Source organism: Trachinotus anak, unplaced genomic scaffold (assembly GCF_046630095.1).
Source record: "Trachinotus anak isolate AG129_WGS33_773 ecotype Australia unplaced genomic scaffold, CSIRO_AGI_Tana_v1 ptg000024l, whole genome shotgun sequence".
In the NCBI taxonomy this organism is placed as follows: Eukaryota; Metazoa; Chordata; class Actinopteri; order Carangiformes; family Carangidae; genus Trachinotus; species Trachinotus anak.
Window position 1 is genome coordinate 6,266,540 of NW_027273875.1, and position 18,655 is coordinate 6,285,194.

The 18,655-nt window shown below is 39.3% G+C and overlaps 2 protein-coding genes across 2 annotated transcripts in view; both read left to right on the top strand.

Annotated features, from left to right (window-relative positions):
* ppp3ca (protein phosphatase 3, catalytic subunit, alpha isozyme) overlaps nucleotides 1–10,075 on the top strand; it is a 29,469-nt gene extending 19,394 nt beyond the window's left edge. Inside the window, exons 7-14 of the mRNA XM_071461006.1 lie at nucleotides 254–331; nucleotides 449–543; nucleotides 2,078–2,203; nucleotides 2,340–2,417; nucleotides 3,091–3,175; nucleotides 3,380–3,477; nucleotides 4,683–4,733; nucleotides 6,569–10,075. Of these exons, the coding sequence (XP_071317107.1) occupies nucleotides 254–331; nucleotides 449–543; nucleotides 2,078–2,203; nucleotides 2,340–2,417; nucleotides 3,091–3,175; nucleotides 3,380–3,477; nucleotides 4,683–4,733; nucleotides 6,569–6,747 (790 nt within the window). The 3' untranslated portion in view covers nucleotides 6,748–10,075. The remainder of the gene's footprint in view (nucleotides 1–253; nucleotides 332–448; nucleotides 544–2,077; nucleotides 2,204–2,339; nucleotides 2,418–3,090; nucleotides 3,176–3,379; nucleotides 3,478–4,682; nucleotides 4,734–6,568) is intronic.
* Nucleotides 10,076–10,321: 246 nt separating this feature from the next.
* On the top strand, nucleotides 10,322–17,225 carry dnajc18 (DnaJ (Hsp40) homolog, subfamily C, member 18). The gene is made up of 8 exons (XM_071461008.1): nucleotides 10,322–10,828; nucleotides 11,521–11,689; nucleotides 12,215–12,360; nucleotides 13,526–13,732; nucleotides 13,975–14,087; nucleotides 14,445–14,554; nucleotides 14,661–14,833; nucleotides 15,331–17,225. The coding sequence occupies exons 1-8, from the start codon at nucleotides 10,702–10,704 to the stop codon at nucleotides 15,453–15,455; spliced, it is 1,170 nt and encodes a 389-aa protein (XP_071317109.1). The 5' UTR covers nucleotides 10,322–10,701; the 3' UTR covers nucleotides 15,456–17,225.
* Nucleotides 17,226–18,655: the final 1,430 nt, after the last annotated feature.

Consider the following 18,655-nt stretch of genomic DNA (forward strand, 5'->3'; position numbering starts at 1 on the left):
TTTATGAGTGATAGATCTTTGTTGTGTAATTTTCTGGTGAGAGAAATTAAATTAGTAACTTGCAGTTTAAATGTACTTCTGCTGTGGGATGAGAATATATTTTTTAAATTCTATGAGGTTATGGTTAAGACTATTCTTAAGTGAATTGGTGTGCACTCATACTCTGTTGCAAACTCTGGTCTTTTATTTTTCTGCACATTAAAAGCATTTTTAGTCATGTCTCTAAAACCAATTTGTATTTATTCTTTTCCAGTTATCCAGCTGTGTGTGAGTTCCTACAGAGCAATAACCTATTATCAATTATTCGAGCGCATGAAGCACAGGATGCCGGGTATGTTATCACTGCAACACACTTCAGAAGACACACATACCCACAAAAACATATGTACATATATGAGAACAAGATTTGTCTTTTTTCTGTCTTTACCCCCACATGACTGCCTTAAAGCTACCGGATGTACCGTAAAAGTCAGACCACTGGATTCCCATCCCTCATTACCATCTTCTCAGCACCAAACTACCTGGATGTTTACAACAACAAAGGTCAGAAAATCTCTTTGTTCATCTTACAACCGTCTTTGTTTGAGTTTGCAGATTCATTTGCAGTTGTGTCATTCGCTCCTGTTTGCCTCTGTATCATATTTTTACACAGAATCGCAGAAATGGGTCTGAGTGATATTAATCTATCCAGTTGAATATACATAAATATATAAATAACACCTGGGTTAGATTTTATGAAAAACAAAAATTAATCAAAAAGAGCCCAGCTTGTTGTTGAACTAACAGACACATAATGGACTAAAGGCACCTTTGGCATTTTAGAACTCATAAAAAGCATCTCTTTTCAATACACCTGATAAAATGACGGCCATGTTCTCCTCTGACTATCTATCAAAATGGTTTTAAGAGCACAAACTGGAAATGTATGGGTTTATGTAACTGCGTTTAGCTGTGAGCAGGCATAAGGATGCAACAGGGAGCCCTCATTTGTTTGTGTTCTCAGATCTGTGTCTTGGTTGCCATGGGCTATGGGAGATGGGGAGCGTGGGAGGGACTGTCGGCATCGCTGACTATCTCCGTGTGGCTTTATCCCTCTTGATGTAACAGTGTCAGCAATCCCTGGCCTCAGCTGGGCCATCTAGTGGTCGAATGTCTCATTTTTTCGGCTCTGCTCTCACACCACATGCACACAAGAGGCTGCTCGTAAAAATAACATCACCAAACATGACAACATTTGAAGCCACATTATGTGGCATGTGCATATGATGGTATGAAAAAGAATAGATCCAGCACAGTGCATACTATAAAACAACACGGCAGTTTGTGTATTGCACAGTTTGCCATTGCTCTGAGTGTGTTTTACCTTTCCATTGAGCAAATATCATAAAAAATCATCACATGCCATTAAACATTTCTTAAAGTAGCACAATAACGATGATATGTTGCAGGCTAACAAAAACGTACCTGCTTTTGTCACTCTGAGTTTGGATGTAGCTGCAACAGGGGCTCATATGAGTTAAATGGCACAAAGCAATACAAATTTGTTTCAAAAAAGAAAAATGCTCCAAATCATGTTAGCCACAGGATCAATGCTTATTTGATAGTTAGGGTATGTAACATTTGTTCTCACCTAAACATGCTCATCACAAGTGCTACAGCAGTTCTTCAGTTATCATGCTCTGGTAAACCCTGGATAATAATATGAGTGTTTGTGCCTCTGCATAAAATTCCAATAAAGGACTGACGCTTTGCTACCCTATGTCTCATATTGTAATAATGTAGTGTATATAAGCAGCATTCCTATATACAGTACATCATTACATGTACTTGTCAGTGTTCTCTTTATCTTAAAGAATGACATTATTAATCTTAACGTCTTTGTCTTCATGATTTTTCCATGCTCACTTTGGCTCTCTAGAGCTCTAATCCTTGTCCTTATCAGATACAGCTATGGGATCTGAGTCACTAAATCTAGACTGACGTACTAGAGTTACTCAACATTAGATTAATATGATTAATATGTACTTTTTCAATGTAAGAAACTACTCTACCGTCTCACCATCTGCTTCCCCAACAGCTGCTGTACTGAAGTATGAAAACAATGTCATGAACATCAGACAGTTTAACTGCTCTCCTCATCCCTACTGGCTGCCCAACTTCATGGATGTCTTCACCTGGTCTCTGCCATTTGTTGGAGAGAAAGGTATCTAGTTTTCCTAGAACAAAGTCTTTTGATATCTCTCAGGTGTTTTTAATACAAAAACACCTCTTAATCTGATATCTATCTGGTTGATTGCTGAGTGACTTCACCTCTTTTCTATTCTCTATTTCTTCCCCAGTCACAGAAATGCTGGTGAATGTGTTGAGCATCTGCTCTGATGATGAACTCATGAATGATGAAGATGAGATCTTTGATGGTGATTTAATAATTGATTATTTATTTTTATCATCAGTGCATCATGAGTTCAGTTCAGACTGCATCATCTAAACTAGGTCTTTCATGAAATGAGATCTGCACGCTTGAGCTGTTCACATCTGAACTGTTCACACTAAGGATTCAGGGCCTCCTCTGCTTGTGCCAGATTAGATTGAAAGTTTGGCATCTTTTTCTTACCAAGAGGCCTGGTAGAGAACCAGGCATCAAATTGTTTCTCTTTTTCATTGTCCTTTTGCAAATGGATCACCTTTAAATACTGGCTTAATTTAGTGTTGTTACAATGCATGCAGAAAACTGCCACTCAGTCTTGACCTGTTAATTATATGGAAGTAAAACAGTAGTTTATAATCCATCAGGAAAATAAAGATTTGTATTTTATTGCATTACAAAATACTACATTTATTGCATAAACAAAGTTTATGATAAACAGAGTTCATAATGATCAAATGCATTACAGTGGCCTATAACAACAGTATGTATTTTAGTATATTATCACAGTATCCTTATCATCAACAAACACATAAAATTAGATTATTTCATGCATCATAGAGTCCAACAAACAGTTTCTCATGCATAACATGGGTTTTATAATGACAGCATCCATTGTATCAGTGAGGCATATAATGAAAGTGTGTATAAATATGTCTTTGCAGCCAATGCAGCTGCAGCACGCAAGGAGGTGATCAGAAACAAGATCCGTGCTATTGGGAAAATGGCCAAAATGTTCTCAGTTCTCAGGTAGACTTAATGTTTGTGTGTGTGAATATCAGAATGAGAGTATATTTTCTCATTTTCAAAACCATATCATGTTTTCCTGTGTGTAGACATATGTGTGTAGAGTTAGGGGGTGTCATGTCTGCACAGATTGCATGTGTATATTCTGTTGTCAGAGTCGCAGGCATGAAGTTTTTGTTTCTACCAACCTGTCTGTGTTTCTTGCAGAGAGGAGAGTGAAAATGTGTTGACGCTTAAGGGGCTGACGCCCACTGGCATGCTGCCGAGTGGGGTTCTCTCTGGAGGCAGACAGACACTGCAGAGTGGTGAGTGCAAGGCTCTGCATAAGCCTTTTCTCTATCATTTACTCCATCTATTTTGTTTTGTATTTCTTCAGCTGTACCATGGGTCTTACCTTTCTCTTATTCTTTCCCTTTCTCTTCCTCTGCCTTTAATGTAGAGCAGCCAGCAAGCTGTGTTTATTAGCCTCTTTATCGATTCTCTAATCACATTTAGGCTCTGGAAGAAGAACCTAATGTCACAGACCTGACCAAAACTGTTTTTCAATGTCTGTCTGCAGTAACACACTACAGCAGCCACATAATATAGTGTAACAACTGCAGCACAATGTTCACTAGAACTTGTTGCTACTGCTGTATCATAGATCCATCATTGTACCAGACAATGATACAAAGAAGAGAAACAAACTCACACCACTGTACAGCTCTTGTTTAAGCTCAAGTGTTAGCAAGCAATTGGAGATACACAGAACAGGATGGGTCTTCAATCAAAGTCCCATTTCCCACTTCCTCAAGTCTATTATTCGCTCACTTTTTTGTCGTTGCTTCATCTACCAACTTCAAGAAAAATGTGTGTTTCTCCTTAGCTCACTAGATGTTATAATTTCTTCACCAGCCCCTCCTTTACCTCAGCACTGCACCACTTGACATGAACTACATCCAGCTAAAAGCTCCAATAAACTATAGAGTTCAGTGCAGCCCCATTTGTTCAGTGTTCGGTGTTTAAATCAAATATTTTCAAATCAAGGTTTATCTAACACAATCATTGTGCTTGTGCACAAAACCTAAGTGGTATCCATGACTGTGTGTCACTGCTGCTGTTCTGAGAGCAGTGACAACAAGGACACTATTTAGCTCACAGAAAACTGCAATTATTTTACCCTGACATGAAATCCTTTTAATACATCTGGTGCAAAGCCAGAACAAGTAATGTCTGTCCTCTTACCTAAAATCTATTACATTCTCAGTTCTCTATTCTTTCCATCTCAATATATTTGTCCCCCTCTCTCTCTATGGATCTGTCTTTGTTATTGTTCATATAAATTTTGCAACCCTATATTGACATTAATTCTGTCAGTATTAATGCATGGCACTCCTCTGAGTTTGGCTATATTGCCAGTGAACATGTATATCTCATCTGGCCCAACACGAGCCGCCTTTTTCGCTGGGGCTGCATTATACATTTGCATGGCTTTATCAGGAGTAACCTGCTCCCCTCCTCCCCCCTTCAGCCACCATTGAAGCCATTGAAGCCATCGAGACGCATGATGAGGACGGAGAAGGTAAACCTGTGCCCCCCCACCCCTCCCACCCCTCTGAAACATATTACTATGGTTTCCTGCTACGGACAAGTTTGTGCATACAACAGCTCACACAAAATAACTCCATCACAGCAACATTTCATAGGACAGTTTAATGCTGGTGTGGCTGGCACTTTACTTTGCAGTACTAGTGATTAAAACAGAATTCCAACTAAGTCCTGGGTTTTACATTTTAGAGAGAGGGCATCTATTTAAGACTGATAAAGATATTTTATACCATGAATTAAAAGGCTACAGATGGTTATTTGTAATGTATGCCACCTTATGCAAAGTGAGGACTTTTAAGGACTTGTTCTTAATAGGTGCCTGAGTGGTCAAGAGGAACAACAGCTAACAGTCGACAGTATTCGCAGGATGGGAAGATAGTGAGGGATCATGATCTCATCACTGTTTGGTCAGGGCACATGTGCTGATGGGGGAGGGAACAGAGAAGACAGCATGAGTTGTTGGATACTTCATGCAATCCTGTTCCTTGCTGACAGATGAGAAGAGGTTTCAGGGTCCTCCATGAGTATAACTACTCCTAACATAGAGAGGCTTAGCACTAACTATGATGGTAGCACACATTTGGAATTGGCCGTTACAGACTGAGAGAAAAAAAAGGAATAGCTTTTTAAGGCATAAAGGCATAAAGGCATGTTCATAATAAACTAAAACACTGCAAAGTCAAGTGCTGCTAAAATATGCATGACTGAAATACTTCATTGTTTTGGGTTTGGCTTGCAAATGGCCTCCATCTGGTTCTAGAAAGTGTTGCATGCACAAGAACAAGAAACAGATCAGAGCATCAACATGAAATATGCATCTTGAAGCCTCAGGTCCTCATGACATGTCTGAAGTAATCAATGCACACTAACCAAGAAGATTCACTATGAGACAGCAATTTACAGCACTGGCACACACACACACACACACACACACACACATATATATATATATGTATACATACATACATATATACATATAAAACAGGTTGTTATATAATGTTATATAAAACAGGTTATTTCATAATTAAAGTTAATCAAGTCACAGTTGGCTACATTTTTGCAATGCAATGTGTCTGGATAATTTAGAAAAAAAAACCTAATACAAATGGTTCAAGTTACAATGCTACAGGACTTTTTTTCTTATTTTGATGTATTTTCTTTTGAAACTGGATACTGGGGTGCGACATGTAAGGTGAGGGATTTCTAAAAAAAATTCGGCTGAGGGAGGGGGCAGCTGTACTTGGTGAAATTTTCTACACGTCGACCTGCACCACCTATAGGAAAGAGAGGAGTAAGTAGTTTCCCATTCCCAGATGGAATGTCAATGTTGCCTGCTAAAAAGGAACAAAGGTTGCTTTCATTTTAAAACTTGTGCCGCCTGCATACAAGGACTATTACAACTTCCTTTTTTGTTTTTTTTATATTGATTGTTTGTGGCAACAAGCAAGACAGCGGGTGTACCACAAATCTTTGAAATGTCAAATTGTAGCAGCTGCTACTTTGTCACTAATGTCAATTGCAGAGATAACTGAATAGCATATACTGTTAATATGTGACCCTGTGCAATTCAAAACAAAAAATATGACATTTTATAGCATCATGCATTGCATTTAATACACGTATCACTCATTGATATAGGCTCATTTGTCCCTAATTAAGACTGACCCATTGAACCGTGTCTTTGTAGGTTATAATGCCAAATCTTAACAGCATTTGTTATTCGTAGGGAAATACGCAATATGATATATTATGATATTGTGCCATTACCCGGCAAGCCTGATCCCCTTCTATGTGTTTTCTCTTTTTTAGCTATCCGTGGATTCTCCCCTCAGCACAAGATCACCAGCTTTGAGGAGGCTAAGGGCCTAGACCGCATCAACGAGCGCATGCCACCTCGCAAGGACGGGGTGAACCATGTGGGTCACTCCATGGGAAAGATGAATATGTCAGAGGCAAACGGCACGGATGACAACAGCAACATCCAGTGATCTGCTGCCTCAGCCTCAGAACTGTGCCGCTGTCGCGCTGTGCAGCAAGACATTGCCAAATCTGGAATTCAGGCCTCAGAACATACAAATCAAACAGGCCCACAGACAGAACATGAAATCTGCAGCAAATCTAAAACGGGCAAAAAGGTCATTTTTTTCATGACAGTGTCATTGCGCGGTTGGGGGAGGGGGGAGCTGGGGTTCACAGCAGAGGGCAGGGATGAGGTGAGACCAGTGGGCTGCAGCTTGACAGAGAAAGTGTGATTGAAAGTCTCTGCCTGCTGTTCCCTTTCTCAGTTCAATTGCAGACTGAATTGTTGTTGTTCTGAGCGCTGACAAATGTCTGCTCCTTCATTACAGGGCCTGACAGAAGACATAATTGCAGTATCCATGCCACACAAATCATTTTACTATTTTATAAAGTGTTTAATATAAATCACTCACAAATTCACTTCTGAGGAAAATAATCTTGTTTACCTACATGTTTTGCTAGTATTGACATGTCACACCACTTTGTGAGCAAGAAAGCAAAAAGAAAGAAAGCAAACTGTATACCTCTTGGAACTTGCAGTGCAATCTTACCAATGGACTTAAATTTATTGATTTACCTTGTTGTAAGATGCCATCATCCTGCGAGGGAAAGAGGACCGGGTGTTCACAGATCTGACCAAAGCCACTGCAGTCTGAGATCAAACTCCGTCCCTCCAATACCACTCCTTTCCTCACCTCCCTCCTTATCAGTCATCTCCTAGCAAGAAGTAACTTGGAGGGGATGAGGGAAGAAAGGGAGGGGATGAAAAGAGCACTTAGAAAATTTGGATCCACCGCTTACTGTAGGTACCTCAGCATCAAAAAATGAAACACCAAGATTTAACATCTAAAAATGTCCCAAAAGGAAAACACTATCCCATACAGAGATTCAACTTCATCAACACCTGTAGGTGAATCTTCAAGGGTTATAATTTTATCCTGACCACCTTCAGATTTATTCTTTTCTTCCTCTCTGCCAATTGTTTAAGCATTTCACAATAGAGAAGCATGGAATTTGATCAAGCTATACCTCACACGTCCAAAAATCATGCAATTCACTTTCTGGAAAGTACACACTTGAGCATCATCCAACTGAAGGAGGCTTTGGATCGTGATTTTCTCATCTCTTCTTCATTGCTATGACTGGCAACAAAGTGGCATTAATGCCTGTTTATGGACCACAGAGGAAAAGAGAAGAAGTGATTTTTGAACTCTGGGACATCCTCTGCTGTCACACACTACCTGATTATTTCTCACCTGCTTGTTGCTAAAGAGAAAGTAAAAGAATATGTGCAGTCACTCAAGTACACATTAGCGCCCTTTGAGTTTTTGCACTTTTTGCTGTGCTGCAATTTCAATGAGATTTCATGCCTAAGAGCTACACAAAGTACTATATCAGAGTAAGAAGGAAATTCTACAAATTTGTGAATGCATACACTTGAAATACATTTATGTCTAAAGAGTATTTAACAACCACTCATCGTTGTGTCATTTGGAATAAGCAGGCTTAAATCCATCAAGAAATTTACTGGAGTGATTTGAAGAATGTATCTTGACCAGAATTTATTAGATTAATGCTACTTTTGAGAAAAAGATGTCATTTCTTTTTCACTAAAATTAACCTTGGATGCATTTAAAGTAGTCAGGGTTACTGCTACTTACTGAAACTAAGCACAGTGTAGACCAGGCATTCATCCATATTGAATCTAAGTGTTTTAATCATATATCATTTCTTGTTTTTCAATCAACTTTTCTAAGATAATCTAATTTTACTGTGGAGTACAGTGGAGAAACACCCAAGTGCACCCACACTGTGATTCAAATAAAACAAAAATTCACACGTCCAAATATTGTGTCAAAATACTCAAGTTTATATCCTAAAATGCCATGTTGCACTGAAAGGGTCTTTTTTGGCTGATAAAAGAAGAGGAAAGAAACAAGTCAATATTCTAGTTCTTTCAAAATATATGATTTGGGAAAGTCAATACCAGTGAAACGCCAACCTCAAGCAACACATACTATCACATAAATTTCTAGAATTTCCTTTAATGCATCAATATTTTTTCTACCTTATATTCCATCTTTCTATTTAATGATAAAGGTATGTCAATTAAGGATGGATAAATGATTTTTAACACAGCATCTATGGTACGGAACGCATCAATGCATGCAGTTAAGTTCCTAATTGTTATGTGAGATTATAATTGTGATAGTTGTGTTTCAAATAGTAAACTTGAATTATTTTATTTTTGAATTATATTTGTTGTTTTATAAATTTTATAAATAGGCTTCCTTTGATTGTTTTGTCCATTTTCATTCTGTTATTTATTACCACTGCTTTTAATTTTATATTGTTTTATTGTATGCGGAGGTGTGAAGCCTTGTGTTTATTTTTTTCTGTTGTACTGATGTACAGAAAATGTTCAATAGTGTGAATGAATATAATCTCAGTGAAAAGCAACTTTCAGGCTGCCAAAGCATGATAGCATGGTTTTCAGATGTAAATGAATTGGACACAAAGAAAATCATGTGTTGCACTTACATTTAACAGGAAACATTGTACTCTGGTTATATTTACTGCTGATATTATTATTGTTACAATTTAGCTTATGGTTATTTTCCTTCCTCTGTTTCTGGTTCTTGTATGGTCTACATGCATATTTCAACAAACAAATATAATGGACTTTATCTTGCAACATTTTTTATTATCTATGGAAATATGTTTTGGCATTTGACTTCTTAAACAATACACACATTATAAGCATGCCCTATGGGACAAATCACATTTTTTTACTCTTGAATAAAATATGCATGAACAAAAATGTGTTGCATAGTATCTGAGTCACTGATGGAAGCATAAATGCTAATTTTAGCTTTCAGCCCGACTTACATACAGATACAGCCTGTCAATAAATAAATAGCTTAATTGCGAACAGTGTATCTAACCAAGAATATCTGCTAAACTTTAAGATGGTGTAAGAATCATCACACTATCTCACATTTAAAAAAGTCAGTGTTAATGTTCCGTCCAAGTGTGACAAATCACTTTAATAACCAGTTGTTACCGAGATATAGACAGTTTACCATTTTATATTATGTTACCAGACTCCACTTTAGCTAAATATTCAGTTTTGTTGGCTATTTAAGATAAGTTCATTAATAAATATATATTACATTCTGGCTGTTTTTTTTTTTTGGGTTTGTTTTTTGTTTTTTTTTCTGACACTGCGGTCAAAAGCAGCAATGACACTTTGACTAATAAATAAAAAATATAAATAAAAACTCACACACCAGAAAATAACCTACTTGAGTCCATTTTGTACATTATTTTCCTTCATAGGTACTTGAATGCCTCACAATCAAAAAACCTTGAATGTAGCAGCAGCAGCAGCAACAGTGCACACCTGCTGGTGTTACTCCAAGTAATAGGCAGTAGACAGTAAAGGCAGTGAGATAGGAACAAGCTGGTTCACTTACTAACAAAAAGATGACCAAGTAAATAAACAAGTAAATAACATTTTAGTCAGATATTCTACAGATTTCAGGGCTCACTCCACCGGATATGACGTCACCCTGTCTTGCCACCGCCTCCTTGTCCATCACAGCTCCGAGGCTCAGATTCATTTAACTGTATGGCCCTTTAAACACTGAAGGGAAACAAAAAAAGAAGAAGAAAAAAAAAAAAAAGAGAAGGCAATTTTCAGGCTTTCAATTTAAAAGATGACCCAGCTGCGGGCCTGTCTGCAGCCTGACAACAACCACCACCGCAGACTCGCACTTAGCTAACGTTACGCAGCCGCCTGTGACCGCAGCTAATCGGCTATCTGTCGCTAGCTGCGGCCATATGATATTGACGCACGTTGCACAGGGACAGACCTCTGCGGACGGCGATTGGATCGGCGAAAACAACCCCGTAACGCTGAAATGGACAAAGACGAGGCGGACCGGCTGATAGAGAAGGCGAAGCTGTGTTTGCGGTCGGGGCGGAGAGATCGGGCGCTGCAGCTGTTGTACGAAGCCCAGAATATTTACCCCAGCACCCGGGCCAGAGGTAAAATTAGCTGACGCACATTGTGCAATGTCAAGCTAACGGTGCTCAACTATCCCAGTCCGTTCACTGGAGAAAAATGCAATGTCAGAAGTCAGGATGGATGCAAAAGAAGTGCTATTTTCACATGGGGAGCAAATGAAGCTGCCTAGCATTAATCCTTATATGCATTTCAGGCTGATTGTTCAGGCTGCATGCTGATAATGCAAGGCTGTTTATGGGGCTCCCTTCCCCCTTGCAGTTCACAGACAGCGCCGCAGACTGTGAGGAAGCGCTGCGTTAAAATCTGATCGTGTTTCCAGTCGTTTGTCTGATTGATTCTGTAGTAAAACATTTCTCACCAGTGTAATTAGGCTGTCATGTCGATGTCTTTAAGACATGGGGCAGTGAAATGCCACAGTGTCAGCCGTTTGTGTTGTGTTGCATATATTTTGCATCATAACAAAGGTGGAAAAACTTTTAAAGCACACACTGCACAATCGGTATGACTCTGCCCATGTATAGATGGATGACAAGGAAAAGGGGAAGGATATTTAAATGCGGGGTTTTCCTTTGAATTTGGTGCCCATCTGTACCTCCCATATGGATTTTTTTGTTGCCTAATGACCGTGATTTTGAGTGATAGCAATACTCTTCTCTTTTTTCTGTATTTCCACCTGGATTGTGAGTTGACCTCAGACACTTGTTGTTTGCAGTGCTGATAGATGCCATAACAAGGAATGGAGGCACTGCTGCCCCAGAGGCAAACCACGTACCCCCACCAACAGGCTGGAGGGACGAGGACATTAGAAACAGTGAGACAAGCAATGCGGGCGGTGATGAAAAGAAGAGCTACACCGAGGAGCAATGCCAGGGTGTTCTCAGGTGCACAGGGACCCTTTACTCTTTTACATTTCTTTTTCACACTGTTGTGGAGTGACAGACTGACAGCTACCACTGTTCACACCACCATATAACTGTGGCTATTCCCACGTGCCAATAGGTACATATTCCTGACTGTCTGTGGTGTCCCACCTGCAGCTACAACACTTCACCAGCAAAAACCAAATCAGAAAGTTTGCTGCGGGCTGCCCTCTGTGACTGAGCAATATGTTTTTCCTAATAAAGGGAACAAACTGTAATAGTAATAGTAAGTGCTGCTTACTGCAGTGTTTTTGTCTGAAATAAAATATGGACTGGAGAGGCCATTACATTTCCATTTACCTGTATCTCTGCATGTAGATATAACATTGACTGCTTGTTGGAGCTCTCTGTAAATGTACATGTAGCTAACTACTGTGTAAAGAGTATACACACTCACTAACCTCATATGAGTATAAGAGAGAGTGCCTCTTTTCGATTTGAGGTTCAGGCTTGTGGTTTGACATCTACAATACTTTGTTTTTGCAGGATAAAGAATTGCAAGGACTTTTATGAAATCCTCGGTGTTCCCAAGAATGCCAGCGAAGAAGATTTGAAGAAGGCGTACAGGAAGTTGGCCCTCAAGTTTCACCCCGACAAGAACTTCGCTCCAGGAGCTACAGATGCTTTCAAAGGTATCTGTGAGATACAGTAGTTGTATTGCTCATTTTTATGTAATTAAAAAAAAAAAAAAAATATATATATATATATATATATATATATATATTAACCATATGGCTGAGCACAACTCTCACATGATGACAAGACTCTATTGATCCCTCAAAGAAAATTGTTTTTCAGTTAGCACCGCTCAGCAAAGGCTTAGGTCGTGGTCAGTGACAACAGCACCCTCATGCTGATCGTGCCTCATTTAAACAAACTTCAGCAGGGCAGAGGCTCAAAGGTTGGTCATCCGGTTTTACCAGTTTTAGTAATGTCCAGAAATTCTGTCTTGAGCCACAAGGCCCACCTCCCCAAGGATCCGCAGGATAGTTGCAGGGGACGTGCAGTGGGAGAGATAAAGAGGAACAGGTTCATGCCAGTGTTTTCAAAACAAGACCATGGTCAGCTGTTACAGGCAACAGTAATGGCAGTGAAACACAGGAGGCAATTTATGTACTTTGAGACCTCTCGCACCTGTTTAGTGCAAATTGCTTCAAAAGTCATCCTGCTTCTGTCCATTGGGAATAATGTCCATAAATCTGCTTAGAAATAAAAAATAAATACATAAAAAGCTGATCCTTGTAATTGCAGAATTTTCATGGGAATCATCACATTTTTCAGTTTTCTTCAATAGCAGAGTGATCCAGTGACAGTTTACTGTACAGCCATGGGTATACTGCAAAGAAGAACTGCTAATAGTTAATTCAGCATACTTTTATTGGTACCAATTTTCTAAAATGTAAACAAATACAGGTTAATTAAATGGGGCTTAAGTTTTAACTCACTGAATCCATAGCATATTTATAGTTATATAGTTTTATAGTTATAGCGTAGTTATACTTACTGTTTACTTTCCCTAAAACTATGACTATGATTCTCTACCAAACAGAGGTAATACAAAGTAAATCTGTTAATATGAACCTTTTTCAGGTTGCACCATACATACATATATAGTAATGGGGACGTAGTGTAAGACTTTGAAACCCCTGATTTATAGGCAATTATCATGTTTCCTTGTAGAAGCCACTACACTATACTGCACTGATGTTAAAAGATGCCTCCCTGCATTATTGATGCTTATATTCTGCTTTGCCCTTAATGCACACCACGACCAACTGTTTTCTCCTCTCCTGACAGCAATAGGCAATGCATATGCGGTGCTGAGCAATTCAGAGAAGAGGCAACAGTATGATCAGTATGGAGATCAGTCTGGAGCTTCGAACGCACCCCAACACTCCAGCCACAGTCGCCATGGACACTACCGAAGCTTCCACAGAGACTTTGAGGCGGACATTTCCCCCGAGGAACTTTTCAACATTTTCTTTGGAGGAAGATTTCCCACAGGTGAGTGGTTGTGTTTGGCCCAATGAGTCATGAGTGATGAAACTAATTTTGCAGAGTTTTAATGTAGTCTTTTATACTAAATAGTTCTGCCTTTCTTTTTTTCATTAGTAGTAGTATTTATTGTTATCATTCTCTGTATTTTTTATGATTGTTGCGGCCAGCCATAGTTTAGAAATATGCTATTATCTACTGTCTTATTATGAAAGTGTAGATGTTATAGAACTGCATGTGTCTCTCTACAGGAAATGTCCACGTGTACACTAACCAGGGAGCCTCCTACTCTCAGTTCTATCAGCCTCGTCGTCGACGTGCTTATGAGAGGCGCGAGGAGGTGGTGGAAGATAACCAGAGTCAGGTCAGTGACTCACAAAACATAAAGACAAATCCCTTTTTAAAAAAGCAGAGTCTTATGTTTTGATCTTCCTGAGGAGATGCATTGTTCTTATCATTAACGTGCAGTGTAGAACCATCGTAAAATTAGATTTTTGAGGATGCATTTTAACATGGTTGCAGCCCTCCACTGACTGGTTACTGTAATGATTGATTTAATGTCACTCATTAACTGTCCTCATAGCTGAAGGTATTTCATTGCTTTAGAATGGTTTGCTTCAAAGACACAAACGTTCTTTGCTGGCATGAATACAGTGTGTCAGTGCAGCCTACATACACTATTATATGCTTTGTAACTGGTGCTGATTTTCTCTTCCCACAGAACAACTTCACGGCACTCCTGCAGCTTCTCCCCGTGCTGGTGCTAATCCTCATATCAGTGTTTACTCAGATGATGGCCACTACCCCGCCCTACAGTCTCTTCTATAAGCCGTGAGTCTGCCGCACCACCAGTGACATTTAAACAAATCCCTGGGCTCCACCGTGATTGACACCATAGTTTCACTGAATAAAACTGAATCATGTCTTTGGGTTTCAGGGCCATGGGGCTGGTGGTGTCCAGGGAAACGCAGCACATGGGCGTACCATACTATGTGGATAAAAGTTTTGAGAAGGAATACCGTGGAGCTGCGCTGGAGGAACTAGAGAAATCAATTGAGAGCGACTATATTGAACACCTGCAGAGCAGCTGCTGGAAAGAGAAACAGCAGAGTAAGTGAGCAGCTCACTGTCTGTTTTAGTAGCAGTGCAGGTATCAATATTAAATATAATTAAATAGCCCAGTTCTTAATTTATGTGAAATCTTTTTATGTTTCTTAAGCAGAGCCTTAAGTTCACATCGCATTCAGTTGGTCACTGTTCGTTAAATGTAAAACTGCAGCTCTGGTTTCTTGTCAACTGGTCCTACTCAAAAAATAGTCCAGCTCATAACCCCCTGTAAATCAGTGAATTTTCACTTCATTGTTTCTGGGGATTAAACTAACAAGATATATACAACATGTTGTGATCTTCAGAGGGGCTGGCAGGTTGATTTGTAAGTGCTGGACAGAGCCGGGCTAGCTGTTTGCATAGCTGCTGGCTGTAGTGTCATATTTGGCATACTGATGAGCGTGGTATTTCCTCCTAACCCTCTGCCAGCATACATACATACATACATAACATAGCTATTATAAATTGGCTTTCTTTTGTCATTGTGTTCTCCTTTACAGAATCCGACTTGGCAAACCTCGGACAGCTGTACCGAGATGAGCGGTTAAAGCAGAAGGCAGAGTCGATGAGGCTGGACCACTGTGAGAAGCTGCATCGGCTGGTTGGGCGTCAGAGGGGCAAATGAGGACTGTTTGAGAGGAGAACACGTTTCTTTACAGACTTTACAATAATGCATTTTATTGAAGTGTGTAATTTATCCAATCTGGCCACTTTGTAGAGAAATCTCTTTGGGTACAGGGCAGTCAGCGGGAGATTATGCCACTGGAAACAATGTGCCTTGTCTCCTCTCCGATGGTAGTTAATAGAGTTGCATGTCAGCTACCGGCCTTGGCTTTGGTGGTAGCAGCATCATGTGCGAACCCAGCGTGGCAGTGTGTATGATGTGTCCGAGCCTTTAAACTTTCTTATAGAAATGGCTCGTCGACACGGGGGGTTTCCCTTTGGGGTTCTGAAGGCAGTTGTATGTTCACACATACATGTTTTATTTATTTAGATTTTGTAGTTTACTTGTATTTATTTTCACGAATGATTTTGTGTCCTCGCTTCAATCTTAGGTGTATTTATTTAATAGTTAATTAGAGTGAATGTTGAGCATCTTGGCTCATCTTTTTTTTTTTTTTGTTGTTGAAGTAATGACATACAGTGACTTAAATAATACTCTAGTCTTTGGACAAATAATAAGAGCTTCTGTACTGTGAAATGACAGAGGACTTTTTATTTATGATTGAAATACAGACAAATCAGACATTAGAAATGACTGTAACATCTATACTGTGGTTAATCAAGCAATTTGACCTCCGGCAAAAAATAAGCAGCATGATAGAGTAAAATTTTACAAAACATGACCACATTTTTCTGATTAATGTGCTTGTTATAAAAGGTTGTACTTGCCAAAAAGTGAGCTTTCCTCTACAGTAGAACTTCCCACTCCCTGCACTACTGCTTGCATAGATGTTTGTTGCATTGATCATCAAGCTTCTGCCATTCAACCATCTGTTTGAGGTTTCAGTGTGAGAAATGACTGTGTTTGGGGGAAAAAAAAAGAGGCCATGTTTTGAAGAAGGGATGTTTTTGTCCCAAGCAGGGAGTTCAACCAAAAAGCCCAGACACCATCCTGCACAGTTTACCTGGTGTACCTGCTATGTACTGGGGTCTCATTGGCGAGCAGTATCTGTAAGGTTACCGGAGCTTAAATCGCACGCACTACATTCTTTTCATGCACAAGCTTCATTTTGTCCCAGGAAAAAGGCTTGTCAGCTCAAATTTATAAATGTTTTATAAATCCTGCACCTTTCGTTTATACAATGTTTTATAAAGAAGACACACTTTGGTTTGAAAATCTTAAGATCAACAGAATTAATGGTTTTAATCAATTTTGTTAAATATCTATAGACATGACTTTTTTTCCCCACATCCAGGAACCAGGATTGTGATTTTAATTGTCAGGTCTTGTCATGAGTAGGACGCTAACTTTGTGAAACCGTTACCTTTAATTCTTTAAACCAGCCCCAGATCATTCGAACCCTATACAGACATTAATATTTGTTGCTGTGCACTAAGAAGCCAAACTGCCTTAGCTGTTCTCATGTTTGTGACATATTCAGGTTCATCTAAAGCACCTTTAAGTTCTTATTTAATCCTGTGTTCCATATGATGATTGTTGCATGCACCCTAGTGAGAGTGTTTTATTAGTTGTGTATTTATTTTTTGGCGAACACATCTTCATGACTACTGACACGTTAAATGTTACTTAGAATATTCAGGGCCACGCCGAATATCACCAACATGTAAAACTTTTACTGTGATACACCACAGACCAGGTTTTGGTCTGAGTCAGTGTGGCAGTACACTTCAGCCAAAATTACCAGATAATAAAAGATGTATCCGGAATCCAGTTTTGGCTCGTCCGATTTGTTCATTTGTGATTTCATGGTGGTTTGACTCTTTGGGTTTGGTGACATAATTAAGATAGCAAATGACAGATACATGTGACACAGGCATCTGTGCAGTATGTGAAACAGTCCTTTAGAAAACTATACATGATAATGTTTTAACTGTGGGCTGTCAATCAAGGACTTGGACTCTGTTTCAAGGTGATTATTGACATTTCCAAGCCAATCACATCCTGCTAACAACAGTCAGTGCTTGTCAGGCATCAGAGAGTCAATATTAGATATGTGGGTTGGTCTAAGACTTATTTGACAGACCAGATGTACAAGTTAAGACAGTATCTTACTTTTTCTATTTGACAGCATATATACATCAACATTTGAGCCGTCAAACTAATATAACTTTACTTCCATTGATGCCAATTAGAGCTAAGGGAAAGGAAATGCAGTCTAGACTGAGTATTTGGACAGTTACACATTTGGTTCTTGAGGCTTCGTGCTTCAACAAATTCAGTTTGAAATAAAGTAATTGACAATACATTGAAGTGCCACGTCTCTGCTTTCATTTCAGGAAGTTTACATCAGTGTAGAAAGAACTGTGTGGGGCATAAGGCCGTTACAACACAGTTACCAAAGATTAGGAGGTTCGAAAGTATTAGACAGATGCACATAAACATTAACAGACATCTGGTATCTTCCAAGGCTTGACTGCAGCCGTCCTCAGCTCTTGCTTGTTGTGGGCCTCTCTGCTCTTTACCCTGTGGAATGCAGCTCAACCTGTGTTATGAATCATTATCCTGCTGACTGCTGAAATGTTGTCCAATGAGTTTTAAACACAGAATGCTCTTGTATGCCTCTGTATACCTCCTGCTGCTTCTGTCAGCGATGGAATCATAGCCATAACCATGTTTGACACATGAGCTGTTATTTTCTTTCAACAGATTTCCTCTCTCCATCATTTGGCACAGATTGATTTTTGTTTCATCAGTCTATGGAGCTTTGTTCCATAACTCTACTTTTTGTAAGTTTTTGTGAACTGCAGTCTGAATGTTCTGTTTTTGAGGCTCACCAGAGGTTGGCATCTTGTGGTGAATCCTCTGAGCTTAGGGTCATGAAATGTCCTGATCATCAATGACAAGGAATGCGTTCACATGCCTTTTTTTTTTTAAATGCACCTAACTGTTGATTTTGGCAAATCAATAATCTCAGATATATCCTGATAGATTTTTGCTTTTCTGAGCCTCATTATCCTTTCTATTTGCATGGTCACCTCTGTACTCTTCATACTGACAGACAACTCCACCTTGATCTGACAGCTCAGTCAACAATGGGCCTCATGAAAGATCTTTTGTGTATGAATTAACATTGAAACAGCAGCATTTAGCAGCCAAGTGTCCAATTACTTTTGAACCCTTGCTAGTTGGGCATTATGTGT